This window comes from Cnephaeus nilssonii (genome assembly GCF_951640355.1).
Source record: "Cnephaeus nilssonii genome assembly, chromosome: 7".
Lineage (NCBI taxonomy): Eukaryota > Metazoa > Chordata > Mammalia > Chiroptera > Vespertilionidae > Cnephaeus > Cnephaeus nilssonii.
Window position 1 is genome coordinate 47354748 of NC_137078.1, and position 17661 is coordinate 47372408.

Below are 17661 nucleotides of genomic sequence, written 5' to 3' on the forward strand. Positions count from 1 at the left end.
GCGGTGAAGGCCTGCTCTCGCACTAATTTCGTGCATCGGGCCTCTAGTAACTCAAAGTCGTAAAATAAATGGCGATTGCAACCTACTTCTTGAATTTCTAAAAGATTTCATATTCTGCTAAAGAGTGATAGGATCCAGTGAACCTTGTGTGCGTGTAACATCCTGAAAATTACTTTTGAGCCAAATGCTGTTTCAAAACATCATTCTCACTAGAGTTATGAAACAGAAAACAAAACAATTTTTAGATGTAAATATATTTTAAAAATTAAAACACCTAAGAAATGCAATCTATGCATATGAAAAAGTAAAATATTTATATGCATAACAAGTAGTAGCAACATCATTCATAAGCAGCAGTTAGTGTTTATTTTCCCCATATTTTGGCTTAACACCATAGTGGTAGTTTATTCTTTTTAGGGAAATTGCATAAGGTACATATAGCATATTATGAGTAAGTTATAGAAGACTGTGTAATTGGAAAATTAATTCCAAGTAACAACATTTCCTCTAAAAACGTATTTATTATTAAACAAACTAGTTTAAACTAGTGGACAATAAAATGTGCCTATAATTTATTAAGTCCAAGATATATAATCAACTTGCATAAAATTACATATGGTATTTTAAAAACAGCCTATTTCTAAAATATCAGTAATTCAGACAATTGGGATTTCCACAGGAGATAAATTGCCATTAATTTCCTTTTTATGGAGAAAAGGTCCGTCTTAAGAACATTACAACTATGTTATTAACAAACATTATAGCATATTTTAAAAATCAAAATGATGAAACATATGCATTTGGATATTCTTTCATGGGTACCAGCCCTATAGCAGCATTTCAGATAGTGTTTTAAATCTAGTTAACCACAGTTCCAAATGACTTGGGTTTTTATTTTCTAGAAATACATGTCACATGTATAGTTTAGTTAAGAATTTAAATTTCCATTATAAATGAGAACCTAATTGATAATGTAAAGATATAAGAAATAAAGTACTTGGATAGTCTAGTACTTTATTAGAAATATATCTACTAACTCCACAAAAACAAACTTTACATGTAAGCAAAATACTAAAAATTCCTGACTTGGGAGAAATAAAATAGAGTGAATGATTTCTCTTCATCTCTAACTGTAAAAATCCCTTTTGCCTATTTATTTGACCCGTCTCTATTCATGCAATTTAATGAACCCTCAAAATAATTTATACATCTTTATACAGAATTCACATCTACATCAATAAACAGCCAGTCCTTTTATATTTTCAGTGCCTTATCAAAATATGGGTAGCAAAGTTTTTCATTCTATGAGGCAGGAAGATGTTTTCTAAGTACTTCTTTGGATGATGAGGATATAGAATCTGGGAAGGACACCTCAAATTCTATTAGAAGGTCACCACGTTGCTCAGGATTTTTTGGAAATGGCAGCCCATATCCAATAATTCTTCTCCTCATTCCAGGTTTCACAATATCATTTACTGACATAGGTATGGTTCTTCCATCCATTGTTGGAACATTAATTGAGCAGCCACACAATGCCTAAAAAGTGCACAAAATAAAATTAAACAACTTAAAAGTCTAAACAAAAATATTACCAATTGTAAAAGATGATACCAATATGTCAAAATTTTAACTTCCAAAAGAATATCAATAATTATAAAATTATTTCCCCCATTAGAAAATTCCTTTAGGACATGCACAAGCAGGCATGCTAAAAAATAAAAAAAGTAAAAGAAAAAGAAAAAGAAGGGAAAGGAAAGGAAAAGAGAAGTAAAGCATGTCTTTCACATTGTCCTAGACCCGGGGTCGGCAAACTGCGGCTCGCGAGCCACATGCAGCTCTTTGGCCCCTTGAGTGTGGCTCTTCCACAAAATACCACGGCCTGGACGAGTCTATTTTGAAGAAGTGGCATTAGAAGAGGTTTAAGTTTAAAAAATTTGTCTCTCAAAAGAAATTTCAATTGTTGTATTGTTGTTATTTGGCTCTGGTGATTAATGAGTTTGCCGACCACTGTCCTAGACTGAAATGGATAGTTTGAGTCTGCTATTGCAACATTCAAGATGCAGGGATGGAATGGGAGAAGAGGGAGAAATTCAGGGCTGGAAAGAACATGATAGGACCAACTACCTACTGCTCTGGAGGGAAAATATTAGAATAAGAAATACATTTATTGTTTTAGTCAATAAATGTTTACTGAGTACCTACTATATGCCATATATTCCTGCTAAATGCTGAGCATATATAGGGACCATGAATACCGACGCCACTTCAAGGAATGCACAAGGACCACAGAAGCAAACTAGTAATTAAAATACAGTAAAATTTTGGCACAGTGATATGTGCAGAAGTCTTTTGTGAAAGAAAAGGCATGCAACATACCCTCTTAGCTTCTGGGAGTATCAAATATTTAAAGTAAGCATTGGACTAATAGTTGGTATTGAGGCAGAGTGAGGAATAATAGTGTTCTACAGAGTAGAGCTCAGACAATGACACAGATATATACTAGTATAAGATAATAATAGAGCAAACTTAGGGAAATGCATATACAGTTACGGGTGGAAATCAGATTAAAATGATCTTTTATGTTAAGCTAAAGAGTTTGAACTTTATGATAAATGCTATGTGGAGTCATTTAAGAATTTTAAGCAGGAAACTGACATAGCCATATTTGTTAGATTATAATCTAACTTGAGAAATAGTGCCTAAAAATAGAAAATTAAAACCCGTGTGTACTAAATCAGTATCCTTATAAATTATTTTGTCTTTTAACACATTTTTTGTTATATAATTACTCCAAACTAACAATTTTTTTAAAAAAATCTTAAACATAGACTAAGGTAAGGAGATTACAATGCAGATCTCATAAACCACACTTGTTAAAACAGAGTAGAGTTAGCCCTGGCCAGTGTAGCTCAGTGGATAGAGTGTTGGCCTGCGGACTGGGGGGGTCCCGGGTTCGATTCCCAGCCAAGGGCACATGCCTGGGTTGCGGGCTCAATCCCCAGTGGGGGGGGGGGTGCAGGAGGCAGCCCATCCATGATTCTTTCTCATCATGGATGTGTTTCTCTCTCTCTCTCTCTCTCTCTCTCTTTCACTTCCTCTCTGAAATCAATAAAAATATATTTTTAAAAAAACACAGAGTAGAGTTAATTCATTGTTAGGCCTCATAGTACATAATCCAGGTAGCACTTAAAATTAGCATTTAAATTGTTACTATAGTTAACTAAACTTAGAATGTATAATTTTATTCATAAAAGAGGTATAATATAGCAGTACTACCTCAGAGGGTTCTTAGGAGAATTTTAAAAATAATGTATAGTAAGCATTAAATAAATCTTAGCTATTATTTAAATTCCCTAAAATCAACTGCATAAATGTTTGGTTTCAGAATCCTAGCTTTTACTAACTTACCTCTCGCAAACTAATTTTAGCAGTATAAATTATATTTGATCCATCCCTTTTAAATTTGGGGTGATCTTTATCTTTAATGATGAAAACAATGTCTGCTGGAATACTAGTTGGTGTTTCATCTCCTTCCCTTGGAAAAGTAATTTTGGTGCCTTCTTTCCATCCTTTTTTTATCTCAATGGTGAGAATTTTGTCCTCAGATCTATAACTCCTTCCATCAGGGTTTAACCTTTTTCGAGAAATCTTCATCCGTTTGGTGCAACCACTATATATTTCTTCAAGTGATACTCTAAGTTCATGAATAATTGGAGGATCTTGTTTGAGGCGGGATGGCCCCACAGAATTCCTGTCTCTTGGATATCCATTCATGCTGAATCCAAAGGCACTAAAAGGATCTCCATCTACTTCCATATCTTCAGAATCTCTACCACCAGCCATCCGTCTTCCAAAGAAAATTTCAAAGGGATTGGAACCTCCGAAAAATGCTGCAAATGTGGCATGAGGATCGCCATGAAAGGTGTACCGGAAGGTACCTCCTTGTCCATCAGTACCTCCTGCTCCTCCTTTCAACCCTAGCGAAGAAATAAGCATAATTAGAATAAAGTTTGCAACTATTGAAAGTTTAACTTTCAAAAATTGTATTACTTGTAATACCTTAACCAATAAAGAAATTAAAATGCAAAAAAAAAGAAAAAATGACTGTGATAAGATGACAAAAAAAATTGTATTACTAATAAACTTTGGCAACTTTAGATTGTAATTTATTAAATTGGCAAGAAATGCCATTATAACTAAATACAGAACAGCTACATACCTCTAGATCATTCTATCTAAAGTTAAAATTTTAGCCTCAAATTCTCCCTCCAAATACCCATCTTTAATAATAATTTATCCCTGAATCACTGTTCCACAGATAAATAAAAAATAGAAGTCTGGAACCTCTTATCTCATAAGCTACTGGTTGACAACCTGAAGTATATAAAGTTTTCTTAACTTATGTCAATTGAAAGGTCTTCAGTAATCAATGCAAAATATATAACCTAAATCTTTAAGTACCATTATCATCAATGAGCACAACAATCAATAATATAAAATACCATATTCATACTAACAAGTTTTATTTCTGATCATCTTTTACTGCTTAAGAATTAAAACAGAACTCTTTCTGTGGCTGAAAAACTTTAATAGTACAAAAGATGTTTTTACACACTAATATTGTTATCACTATCCCAGATAACCAAATTTTTCCTCTAGGTGTACCACGTGATTGCATTAATTTCAACACCATTTAAAAAGAAGACTGAAATCAAGAGCTGTAAATCCTCTTGATATATAAGGCCTTTGGACTGGTTATTTCTATCTATTATGGACAACCTGCTTCACACACCAAGTTAGTGACCCTCTGACCCTGTTCTTTAGGCTCAACTAAGTAATATATAGCTTACAAAAGATTATATATGTGAAGCATCATGATTCTACTAAAACCCACAAACGATAGTACAGTGATCTCTTTTTTCTTTTCTCTCTCTCTTTTTTTCTTTTTTTTTTTTTTGGTGGCAGCGGTGGGATTATAATGATCTTTTAAGGGAGCAATACTGACAAGGATTTACATCATTACAATATTAATAAATTTTCTGAATGAGCCTTATGAGAATTCCTAACCAAAAAAACAAGCAGGAGCAGAATCTAAAAATTATAAAACTGATACATTCCAGAGATTTAACTAGCTCATTCAAAACTTATTTTAGTTAAATTTTAGTGGTAGTATTATAGCTCCAAATGTAAAAAAAAAAAAAATACATACACACAAAAACCTAGTGACAGATTTTTTTAATGATAAAATATGTATACAACTCAAGGTCATGATCAATGTGACTAAACCATTAAATTATTTTAATCATTTCATCTTTCATCCCACAAATATAACACAGTATAATAATTTAACAGAGTTAATAAAGTAAATTAGCTGCCAAATATAGTTTAATTTTGTTGGCAAGACAAAAATCTAAATGTTTGAGTAGATACTGAATTCATGAAAAGAAAGAATATTTTAAGTTATTATATCATGCCCATTTGACCCAGTAATCACACTTCTAGGAATATATCCCAAGAAGTCAGAAACATCAATCAGAAAGAATACATGCACCGCTATGTTCATAGCAGCACAATTTACAATTTGGAAGATTTGAAAAAGCCTAAGTGTCCATCAGCAGGTGAGTGGATTAAAAAATGGTGGTACATCAACACAATGGAATAGTACGCTGCTGTAAAAAAAGAAGGAACTCTTACCATTTGCAGCAGCATGGATGGACCTAGAGAGCATTATACTAAGCAAAATAAGCCAATCAGAGAAATATAAATATCACATGATCTCAGTCATTTGTGGAATATAATGAACAACATAAACTGATGAACAAAAATAGATCCAGAGACATAAGAAGCATGGAACAGACTGTCCAACCTCAGAGGGAAGGCACGAGGGGTGAGTAAGAGATCAACCAAAGGACTTGTATGCATGCATATAAGTATAACCCATGGACACAGACAGTAGGGGGGTGAGGGCATGTGCTGGGGGGTGGGAACGGCCGGGGAGAGGTCAATGGGGGGTGGGGGGGAGGAAACATATGTAATACTTTAAACAATAATTTAAATTTTGAAAAAGTTATATCATGGGTTTGGTTTTTCCCTAAAATCCCTTTCCTCCTCTGCCAAAAATAGTAACTCAATCAGGATTACAGAGTTCCTGAGATTTACATACTGTATAAACTGACATGTATCAAAGGTGATAAAAAGCCTCCAACAGGGTTTTGAAATTTTCTTTGACACTAGTCAACTACATTGCTCAGATAAATGACAAGGCTACTATAATGACTGAAAAAGTCTAACCAAAATTTATACTGCTACAATATAACATGAATTATTATGCAAATATCACTTGCACTGCTGAGTACTTGAATTATAATGGGCATGTCATCAACTATACAGTCAATTCTTTTATTATGTACATTTCAACTGCTTGTGGAAAATTTTTAAATTCAACTGGATTCCCTCTGCTATCCAAAATGTTTCCCAGACATCATATCACTTTGTATTATCAAGGAATGCACTCTAGAATCAACATTTGCCTATGCTTTAGAAAGACTGCTATTATTTAAAAAACAACTAAGCACCCTGGTTGGGTGGCTCAGTAGGTTGGAACATTGTTCTGTGCACCGGAAGATTGTGGGTTCAATTCGGGTTTGGGGCACATACCTAGGTTGCAGGTTCAATCCTGGTCGAGATGTGTAGGGAAGGCAAGGGATCAATGTTTCTCTCTCACATCGATGTTTCCTTCTTTCTCTCTGTTTCTCTGTTTCTCTCTGTCTCTCTCTCTAAGCATATCCTCGGGTGAGGATTAAAAAAACAGCAACCAACCAACCAACCAACCAATGTGCAATCCAAAAACAAATATGTGTTTGGGGTACTAACCATAAAAATGATTTCTAACAGTTAGTTGACTAAAAGTTTATCCAAAGAAACAACACTGGAGAAGAATTAGGACTTCAAAGAAAAAAATTATAGGACTTTAATAACTCTTACTTTAAGGAGCTCTAACATGTAAATATCCAGATTGATAGCAAGACTTAGAATTACTAGCATGAGAACCTTTAAACAGTTTTGATTCATAAAAACCCAATTTATTTATTTTTAGAAATATATAGTAAATAAAAAAATCCAGTTGATTTAAAACAATAACTGAAGAAGCAAGCTAGTATAGAGATTAATGTACTAAATAAAAGTCTGATCATATAAATACTACCTTTCTCTCTCTCTATATATATATGTGTGTGTGTGTATATATATATATATATATATATATATAGAGAGAGAGAGAGAGAGAGAAAGGTAGTATTTATATGATATATAAATACTTCAGAGAGAAAGGGAGAGGGAGAGAGAGTTAGAAACATCAATGATGAGAAAGAATCACTGATCGGCTGCCTCCTGCACACACCCTTCTGGGGATAGAGCCTGCAACCCGGGCATGTGCCCTAGACCGGAATCGAACGCCCGACCCTCTAGTCCGAAGGGCGACGCTCTATCCACTAAGCCAAACCAGCCAGGGCTAAATACTACCTTTCAGTGTTTAAAATAAGTTATTGATTAAACCATAAACAAGCAAAAAAAGAAGGCATAACGAAATGTTAGAGAACTAGAATACTATAAGGATGTGTTACTTAAAAATTTTTTTTTAGTCTTTTAATACAAACTTGTGTTGACATCTACTAAACAATTCAGAACTAAACCTAAATTTTTTTCGGAGAGACTGATTCAAAATCCAATATTAAATTTCTGTAGTTCTGTGTTTTTTGTTTTCCAATGATTCAACTATGTGGAAAATTTCTGATTTTTAAAATAATGTTTTTTACTACATACCATAAAATTAACCCATCGAATGTACAATTCGATGAGTTTAGTAAAGTTGTAGAGTTGTGCGACCATCACCACAATAATTAGAACATTTACCTCTAGTTTCTATTTGTAGCTAATCCCTGTTCCTACCTCTAGCCCTAGGCAACCACTGATCTGCTTTCTTTCTTTACAAATTTGCCTTTTCTATGTAATTCATATTCTAGTAAATGGGATCATAGCCTATATAGTCTTTTACATCCAACTTCTTTTATTTAGCATAGTTTTAAAATTTCATCCATGATGTAGCAGACTTAATTAAATTGGTCATTTTAATTGCTAAATAGTATTCCTGTGTGTGTGTGTGTGATAAATACTATGTGTGATAAATACATAGTATTTATCACAGTTTGTTTATCCATTCACCTAATGATGGTATTTTTGACTTGTCTCCAGTTGGGGACCATTACAAATAATGCTATGAACATTCACATACATGTCTTTGGGTGGACGTATATTTTCATTTCTCTTTTATAGATTCCTAGGAGTAGTACTGCTGGGTCATATAATAAATTTAAAACATCTCTATTTTTATCTAGCTTTTTAAAAACACAGCATTTAAGGCCCTGGCTGGGTAGCTCAGTTGGTTAGAGCATCATCTACATACTCCAAGGTTGCAGGTTTGATATCCTGTCAGGACACATACAAGAATCAACCAATGAATGCATAAATAAGTGGAACAAATTGATGTTTCTCTCTCCCCCCGCCTCTAAAAATCAATAATATTTTTAAAACCCCAGCATTTAAAATTTGGATATTAGAGATTTTCAAACCATGAGCAAACTGGATCACTAGTTCTCTTAGTTCCTAAATACATAATTTAGCATGTTTAACTCATACACTGCTCAGGTCATGGTTCCTTCCCACTGTCCCAAGCCTTGAAACAGTGCAATAATTGGGAGGGGTGGGGGGACATCAGGTAAATTAGTAATGGCTCCAATCATAAAATTCAGTGTTTTGTTACTGCTAGAGAAAGCCATAGGGCTATGGAACCAGGCCTGCAGGCATGAACAGATACGAAAAACAAAGAGAAAAATGTTTTCCCACATTTTCACAGTACTATACCCAAAGGGATTTTTTTTTAAAGAATGAGACATTCTGAATAAAAGGTAAATATAATGCTTTTCTGTAAAGGAAGAATAAGTTTTTAAAATAATCAAATATAGTAACTTTTATTTTAACTATTTTCAAGTAGCATAACTAGAGAATAGTATTTCTTATTCTCCCCTCACTTTTACCTATTGCTTATATAAATTATCTGAGTCAAGAACAACAACAAAATTCAGGATACATAAATGATCCCGCTTTAGTTTTGTTTTTTGGTTTTATTTTTGGTGTTGTTTTTAAATTCACTCACAATGATGATCAGTAAAAATCACACTGGAGAAATATCACTCAATAAAAACACTACTAAAAGGTAATGTTAAACCAAAAAAAATGTATTATTTGGTGACTTCAAATTTCCTGTGGCTGAGTCAGCTAACAGTGAGATGTGGAGTAAAGCAGTGGGTATCTGGTTTTCCATGGAAATTTATATTGGTGGGTTTCTTTTTTTTTAATTTTAATTGAATTTATTCAGGTGAGATTGGTTAATAAAATTATATAGGGTTCAGGTGTACAATTTTATAATACATCATCTGCATATTGTACTGTGTGTTCACCACCAAAAGTCAAGTCTCCCTCCAGTTACTAGATTTATCCCCTCTATGGATTTCTTTACAAAATTACAAAATAAGTTCTTTGGAAATAGTACACTGTTAGTAGTATCTGAGAATCCTGCTTAGCTTTTATGATGAACCGAACCATAGTATTTTGAGTAGTATGGCCATAGGAGCATGCAGGATTAAACTGCCAACTATTTATTTGCCTTTTTCAATATTTACTTTATAAGAACCTGACAATGCAGGTCCCTCATCACACCAAAGCTAGCAGCAAAAGCTGCTATTTTTGGCAACTCAGATCAAAAAGAAAAATAAAACAAAGAAAAAAGCCTTAATACATAATCACCCTGCTTATCTAAATTTAATTTTTAACTTAAAATGAACAGTCACTTTTTCACTATTTTAGGATATATTTCTAATTAGAAAAAGTTAACATTAAATGCAATAAAGGAAGCAAAGACATTACAAAAAAGTTTTCATAACTTAAAATTTCATAATTTATAAGAATTTAAAAGAGAACACTTTGGGTGAAAATAATAAAACAACTTAAGTTCTGATTTTTAAAATTGTAGGAATTAAAAGTATTTTTGTTGTTAATTAGCAATTTAAAACAGACTTACTTTATAGCTATGGAGATGATGACAAACTTAATTTGAAATCTGAGTGATAAAATAATCTTAAAATATCTCATCTACTAAAAAAAAAAAAAAAATCTCATCTACTGTATTCAACTAGTTTCTGATCTCAATGCAAGAAACAAAAGTACCGCAGGGAGAGGAAAGGGGAAGTTGTCATGCTTTTCTCCATACCTAGACAGTAAAATTTCAAAGGAAATAGTGCTACCTAAAAGTAAATCAATAATTGTGCTAAGTGGCCATTTTAGGTCAAAAATTGTATTTCTGAGATCTCATTTTCTTGGCAACAATTACTGTTTACAATTAAGCTAAAAACTTGTTCTGGTATTTTATGACATCAGGAAAATTCTTTCCTCTCCAGGCGGAATGCCAAAAACAACTAGAGCTAAATGCCTAGGCCTTCTCCTTCTCAGAGAGATGACTTTCTCTTGTTCAAGCTAATCTAGCTTTGCTATAAGAAAGGCAAAAACTTCTTTTTTGTGAATAAAATAGAAACTAACCAGAATTTGAACTGCCAATCTTAAGATTTTAAATGACTGAAGGATCTTTACTGGTTCTGGCAGAAAACTCATTAAAAAATAAAACAGGTTGCATAAGACTTTTGACACAATTCATTAATGTGTATGAGAATTTAAGGTTTCTTTTCAAATATAAATGTTAACATTATAAATCTAATGGTAGAATACGGATATTACAAAATGCCAAAATCTAAAAAAAGGCAAACAAGTATTTTTGATTGACAGCTATGTAATATTCATTCATATCATCAGAGCTAAAATTTTGTTTTTATCCATTATTTATCTTTCTACATTGATATGTCTGATAATTTAATTTAATGACAACCAGAAAGCCGAGAGAGGACGGGGAAAAGAGAGAGAGAGACACAGAGCTGGAGAGACAGAAAGATATACACCGAATTCTTACCTTCCTCCCCAAACTGATCATATATTTCTCTCTTTTTAGGATCACTCAATACTTCATAAGCTTCTGCGACCTCTTTAAATTTTTCCTCTGCCTGAGGAGATTTGTTCTTGTCCGGATGAAATTTGAGGGCTTGTTTTCGGTAAGCCTTTTTAATATCTTCATCTGACGCTCCTTTTTCAATTCCCAAAATGCAATAATAGTCTTTCCCCATTTCGAATGCCTTGAAATGAACTTAGATTTCCCTTTGTGAAAGAAAACTGCGTCCCCAGTCTTAGCAATACAAGGATTCTAAGGAAAATAAACCAAGCAGGGTATTTTAAAAGTTAAAGCAATTAGCAATTCAGCCTCGCTGTCTTAAGGCAGCAAGCAGACAGCATATCCGTATTTAATTCCTTCCCCAACAGCTCACTTACAGATAAATATACACTACACAGGAGACAGCCTTCTTCTAGATCCTCCCATTTTCACTACGTGTCTCTGTACTTTCTAGAACAGCAAATGCTACAGGACGTCACTTCCCCAGCTGCCGCTAGTCAAAGATCTGAGCTAGGTTTTCTCCTCCTCCACGATTAACTATTCATTTTCCTTCTGGCTCTACCATCTGTATTTCCTTTTTAAGAGGCCAAGTAGATTAAGAAACCAATATTTCAGCAATGACTGTCATAACTACGCTTTTTTATTTACTCCATTCTAGGTGAAAAGTAACAAAAATAATTATAGCTATTAGGCATCCTATGTTAAAATAAGTTAAACTTATTATGCAAATATACCCATGGGTACTTATTTTAGGTATTTTCACTTTAATTTAAAGTTATTCACGTGTAAGATATACAATACTAAAATATGGTTTGTCTAAATTAAAATTTTCAAAAAATTTGTGTCATTTTCAAAATTCCTGGGGTTTATCAATCAAAATGCCAGGATGTCAATATACCAATTTCACATTGTAAAAAGGCTATATCATAACTTCAAAAACAATATTTTAAAAATAACTAGAGGACTTAAATATTATTTTAGCTAATGATTTTAAATGGTCTTTTTATAGTAAACAGAAGTTAATAGTTCTGGCAAACTAATACTTGTGAAATCTTCATATCTGATTTTAGTTACTTCAACTAAAATAGAACGAGACACCTCCAATTCCTTAGAGTCACTGAAGACCTTTTGTGCTGCAGGACAGAGAGGAGAAAAGTATCAGGTTACCAACAGTAAATACTCATGTTTCTTTCAAGACCTTAACTGGAACAGCTTAAAATCTGGATATGCTATTTTTGGGGCAATAGTATGAGAAATATTTTTTCTTTTAAGAACACATTTTCCCTAATTATAAATACAAATTATTGTTCAAGATTTTGGAAAACAGAAAGGAAAAGATTAAAATAAAAACCTCCTTATCATACCACTTTAGATAATTCCCTGCTAAATGTTAGTGTATTTCCTTCTAATCCTTTTTTTTCTTAGAAATATTTATGTTTATTTATTTATTGTAGTTTGGTATATTTATCAACAAATTTTATGTCATATCACTTATGTACCCTTTTGATGTCTGCTCTTATATATTTTGGGTATTTATAAGAGTAATAATTTAAATGTATATAACTAATCTCTTATTTCCTGTATGGTTTCCTCATCTTTTCAAAGTGCTCCTATTTCTAATATTGGAAAGATGGATTAATAAGAAAATGTCAAAAGAATTGCATAGAAAAAAGAATTACATAGAGCCTTATACTTAATTATCTTAAGTCTGTTAACTTAAAATAAAAAAGAACATTTATGAAGAAAATTAAATGTATATATATGTTTAGAGTATAATGAAAAGGTGATGATTATGTGTTAACTTTTTAAAGTATGGGAACACCTACTGTATATGCCAAACAGCTTTACATTAATGATTCAGCAATTCTTTCAGATGTCCATTTTTGTGCATTCTGATAGCTTTCCTATTTCTCAAAACACTTTATTTTAAAAACACCTTGACATTAGAAATTTATAACATCTATCTAGCCTAGTTACAGGTTATAGAGGTTTGTCAGGTAGTCAACAAAATTTTTAGTTCCATCAAGAAATACTCAATGTCAAAAGATAAATTTTCAAATTCAAAAATACATAGAAAACAGTACTAATATACAAAGTCACTTTAAGACTTCTACTTTAAAAAAAAAAAAGCAAATTGGAGTCCAGTGCAGGGATCAACAATTAATTACCAAAGGAACACTGACATTACTATCTATTAAAGGCCTAAATTATTCTGGTGGGTAACACAGAAGGGAAAAAAAAAGGAAATTTTCATCTGATTTGATAATTTTCAGAGAGCTAGAAATATTATAAGGTCTTGGCATATTAAATGATTTTAAAAACCCAAAGACTAGGTTTTCCAAATTTCTGAGAAATTCATTATTTATTGACAAATGAAAAGAAATCTGGCTCTCCATACATAGAGAAGGGTGATAAAAGGATGTTCATAGTTTTTCAAATATCTTAAACACATAAAAGAATACTAGTGGTAAAGTCAAAGGCCAGAATTCACCTCAACTTGGAAATTTCAAGTTAATAAGGAAGCAATTATAATTCTTAAGGCTTCAAATAATAAAATAACCTAGTAGCTTTTGACAAAATGACCAGATACTTGTACACTTATAGCTTTAAAAAAATATTTTTATTGATTTTTAGAGACAGAGGAAGGGAGAGGGACAAAGGGAGAGAAACATCAACGTGAGAGATCAGCATGAATCCCCCTACCAGAGACCTGCAACCCAGGCATGTGCCCTGACTGGGAATCAAACCAGCTACCTCTCGGTGCTCCAACCAACTAAGCCACACTGGCGAGAGCGGTTTATAACTTTGTAAATAATTCTTTCAAATATTTGGGAACAGTTATTAAAAATGGTTTTAAAAACCCTGTATATAACATACTTGGAAATTTGTCCTTAGAAAATAATTCATAGGATAAAATCCTATCTAATAAAAGAGTAATATGCAAATTGACCATCACTCCAACACACAAGATGGCTGCCCCCATCTGGTCAAAGATGGCTGCCTCCATGTGGACACAAGATGGCCAGTAGGGGAGGGCAGTTGTGGGTGATCAGGCCAGCAGGGGAGGGCAGTTAGGGGTGACCGGGCTGGCAGAGGAGGGCAGTTGGGAAGGACCAGGCCTGCAAGGGAGGGGGACCAGGCCTGCAGGGAGGGCAGTTAGGGGCAATCAGGCCTTCAGGGGAGGGCAGTTAGGGGTGACAAGGCCTTCAGGGGAGGGCAGTTGGGGGGGACCCAGGCCTGCAGAGGAGGGCAGTTGGGGGGGACCAGGCTGGTAGAGGAGGGCAGTTGGGAGGAACCAGGCCTGCAGCGGAGGGCAGTTGGGGGGGACCAGGCCTGCAGCAGAGGGCAGTTGGGGGGGACCAGGCCTGCAGGGGAAGGCAGTTAGGGGCAATCAGGCCGGCAGGGGAGAGGTTAGCTGTCTATCAGGCTGGCAGGGGAGTGGTTAGGGGTGATCAGGCTGGCAGGCAAGTGAGCGGTTGGGAGCCAGCAGTCATGGATTGTGAGATGGCAGTCGGACATCCTTCAAGGGGTCCCAGATTGAAGAGGGTGCAGACTGGGCTGAAGGAAATGCACACACACACACACACACCATGCACGAATTTCGTGCACTGGGCCTCTAGTGATTATATATACAAATATACTTATTGCAATTAGATGCAATAGGGTAATAGGTCAATATGATCATTTTTAAACTACATAATATTTTAGAGACATTTCATGCTTACATTCACTTTTTCAGACTGATCTGAACCACTTAGGGGTTGAAATTCCCTTACATAATCACTTTACATTAAATTTTCGTCATCCAAGTTTGCATGAGATAAATGTGGGGTTTTTGAGGGTGGTGGGGAGGCAAGCAATTATCATCCCTGTAAATAATTACCATGACAAAAATAGAATATATAAAGGGAACAGTAGTGGCAGCCTTTTGGGAAAATGGAGCAGAAAATAATATGTGAACAAAGCTCATTTAATGCCGGAAACCGATCACTGTCACTAATAGAGAAAAATGAAAAGGGAATCCGGAAGGCTGGTCAACCTTAATTGTTCTGAATGGTCGGAGCTAATCATTCATTGTTTAGTTGATACATTGGTAGTTAAAGCAGCCTCCACCTGTTAGTCATATGTAAATTCTTGCTGATTGTCTATTATTGGAATTTCCTGCCTAAAGGATATGGGTGTATCTCATAACCTTAATAAAAGGGATAGCAAGGCCAGAGCAGTGGTAGTCCTCCCCCTAGAGGTGGACTCCCGCCTGGCCCCCCATTTCCCAAATTAATTCTTTTCTAGTCTCTTTCATTTTGTGTGCGGCCTTCTCCAGAACCCGAACCCTGAACAGGAACCCTGAACCATGCAGGACGTGAAAGGGGCTCCCACAATTTAATTGTTTTCAAAAGGAAAAAGGAAACCAAAAATACTATAAAATAGAGTCTATTTACAACATTATTTAGAAATCACATAAATCCCTGCTTATTTGATATTACAGGTATGTGTATGTGTGACAGAAAATTTGAGAACAAAATCTAGCTAGAGTTTATAACTTATTTTTTTCCTTAAATATCTTTAAGGCTCCTTTATAGCTATTTAAAGTATATTTCATTGATTTTTTTTAGAGAGGAAGGGAGAGGGAGAGAGAGAGAAACATCAATGTGGGAGCAAAATATTGATCGGATGCCTCCTGTACACCACCTACCTGGGGATAGAGCCTGTAACCCAGGCATGTGCCCTTACCAGGAATCAAATTGCCAACCTTTTGGTGTACTGAATGACACCCAACCAACCAAGCCACAGCAGCCAGAGCTATATTTTTAACAAAGATAAAATTAGTGTTTGTATTGTTTTTAAATACTATATTTCTTTTTATTTCAGAGAGGAAGGGAGAGGTAGAGATAGACAGAAACATCAGTCTTTGATTGGCTGCCTCCTGCGTGCCCCACACCGGGGATTGAGCCTGAAACCTGGGCATATTCCCTGATGAGGAATTGAACTGTGACCTCCTGTTTCATAGGTCGATGCTCAATCACTGAGCCATGCTGGGCAGTGTTTGTATTTTTAAATTTTTACCTTACTACTCAAATACTGATGAGATTATTCCATGACAGCACAATTATTTCCTTTATTAAAAGAAAGTTACAGCTGAAACCGGTTTGGCTCAGTGGATAGAGCGTTGGTCTGCGGACTGGAGGGTCCCAGGTTCGATTCCGGTCAAGGGCATGTACATTGGTTGCGGGCACATCCCCAGTAGGGGGTGTGCAAGAGGCAGCTGGTTGATGTTTCTCTCTCATCGATGTTTCTAGCTCTCTGTCCCTCTCCTTTCCTCTCTGTAAAAAATCAATAAAATATATTTTAAAAAAAAAGAAAGTTACAAAAAATCAGATTCTTCTCAATATTTAGTTTATAAGGTCAAGTTCTCATGCTGAGAATAGGTCATCTGTGACTGAAGGCAAGTTACAATATATTTTAAAGAAATGATTTTCATTTTTTAAACCAAATCAGAAATCTTAAGTGTGTTTATTACTTTGTTTATCAAAGTTAATAGCAACAAACTTTTTGTGCTTAATAATATATTTAGGGGAAAAGTATCACTCTATTAAGAGAGCCATGCATGGGCCAAGATTAAGTAAAAATTTTAATGATACTATATTTTGTTTTCTATATCTTTACAAAACTTCCTTATTTGGCTTATTATGCTCTTTAATAAATATAGAAAAAATTATTTTTATAAAACTATGAGATTTTTATTTTATAATCATAGTTCAAATACTAAATATAAAAATCAGAAAAAAGCAAATATTAAATATATTTAGATAATGAGAGCTAAAGATAATTTTAATCACAAAAAACTAAAAGTATATTACTAGTCATTCAACTAATGCTATCTTTGGCTTTATTCATATACAATAAAAATGTTTTCTTTCTCCAACTCACAAATCATTTCTCAGTTTATAATAAATTAGTATAATGAAAGGCAACATGCCTTCTAGAGCCTCAGAAAAAAGATTACCATTAAAATTCAGGTCATCATACTTAAATACTCAAAGACAAATGACTTCTAATATTTTACCTATGTTCCTATTGAAAACTTTTCTGTCAATAATTAATTCTTAAATGAGTACGTTTAGTCCTGAAATTTCTCAGTGATTGGTTTTAATAAATTATGACTTCCATTCCCTGCTACTTCTTATCAAGAATAAGAAAACTGAGGTTCTTTTATTCCTTGTTAACAGTACTTTAGATATTGAATATAAGCTCAAATATAAGTATGTAACAGTGGTTGTAAAATTTGCTAAGATGGCACCAGGGAATATTGATAGTGTAGTTGTTAAAAGCACAGACTTTGGAGCCAGACAATCTGGGTTAGAATCCTGGCAATACCACTTACTAGCTGTGTGACCTTGGATTTCACTTCTCTGTGCCTCAGGTTCCTCATCTCTCAAATGGAATTAATAGTAACTAGAGGCCCAGTGCACGAAATTTGTGCACTTGGGCATGGGGGAGAGTTCCTCAGCCCAGCCTGCACCCTCTCACAGTCCAGGAGCCAGCAGCTGGAC

General features: G+C 34.3%; 1 protein-coding gene across 7 annotated transcripts in view; it reads right to left on the bottom strand.

The window, feature by feature from the left end:
* Positions 1-347: 347 nt before the first annotated feature.
* The window catches only part of DNAJB4 (DnaJ heat shock protein family (Hsp40) member B4), a 48751-nt gene continuing 31437 nt past the window's right edge, over positions 348-17661 (bottom strand). For 6 of the 7 annotated variants that reach the window (XM_079777936.1, XM_079777934.1, XM_079777933.1 and 3 more), the window contains 3 exons: positions 11075-11362; positions 3409-3977; positions 348-1536 (listed from right to left, as the gene is read on the bottom strand). In XM_079777936.1, coding sequence (XP_079634062.1) covers positions 1303-1536; positions 3409-3977; positions 11075-11285 — 1014 coding nt within the window. In that variant the 5' untranslated portion in view covers positions 11286-11362 and the 3' untranslated portion in view covers positions 348-1302. Of the gene's footprint in view, positions 1537-3408; positions 3978-11074; positions 11363-11487; positions 11550-17661 lie in introns of those variants that run through there. The other variant, XM_079777937.1, reaches the window with a different exon arrangement.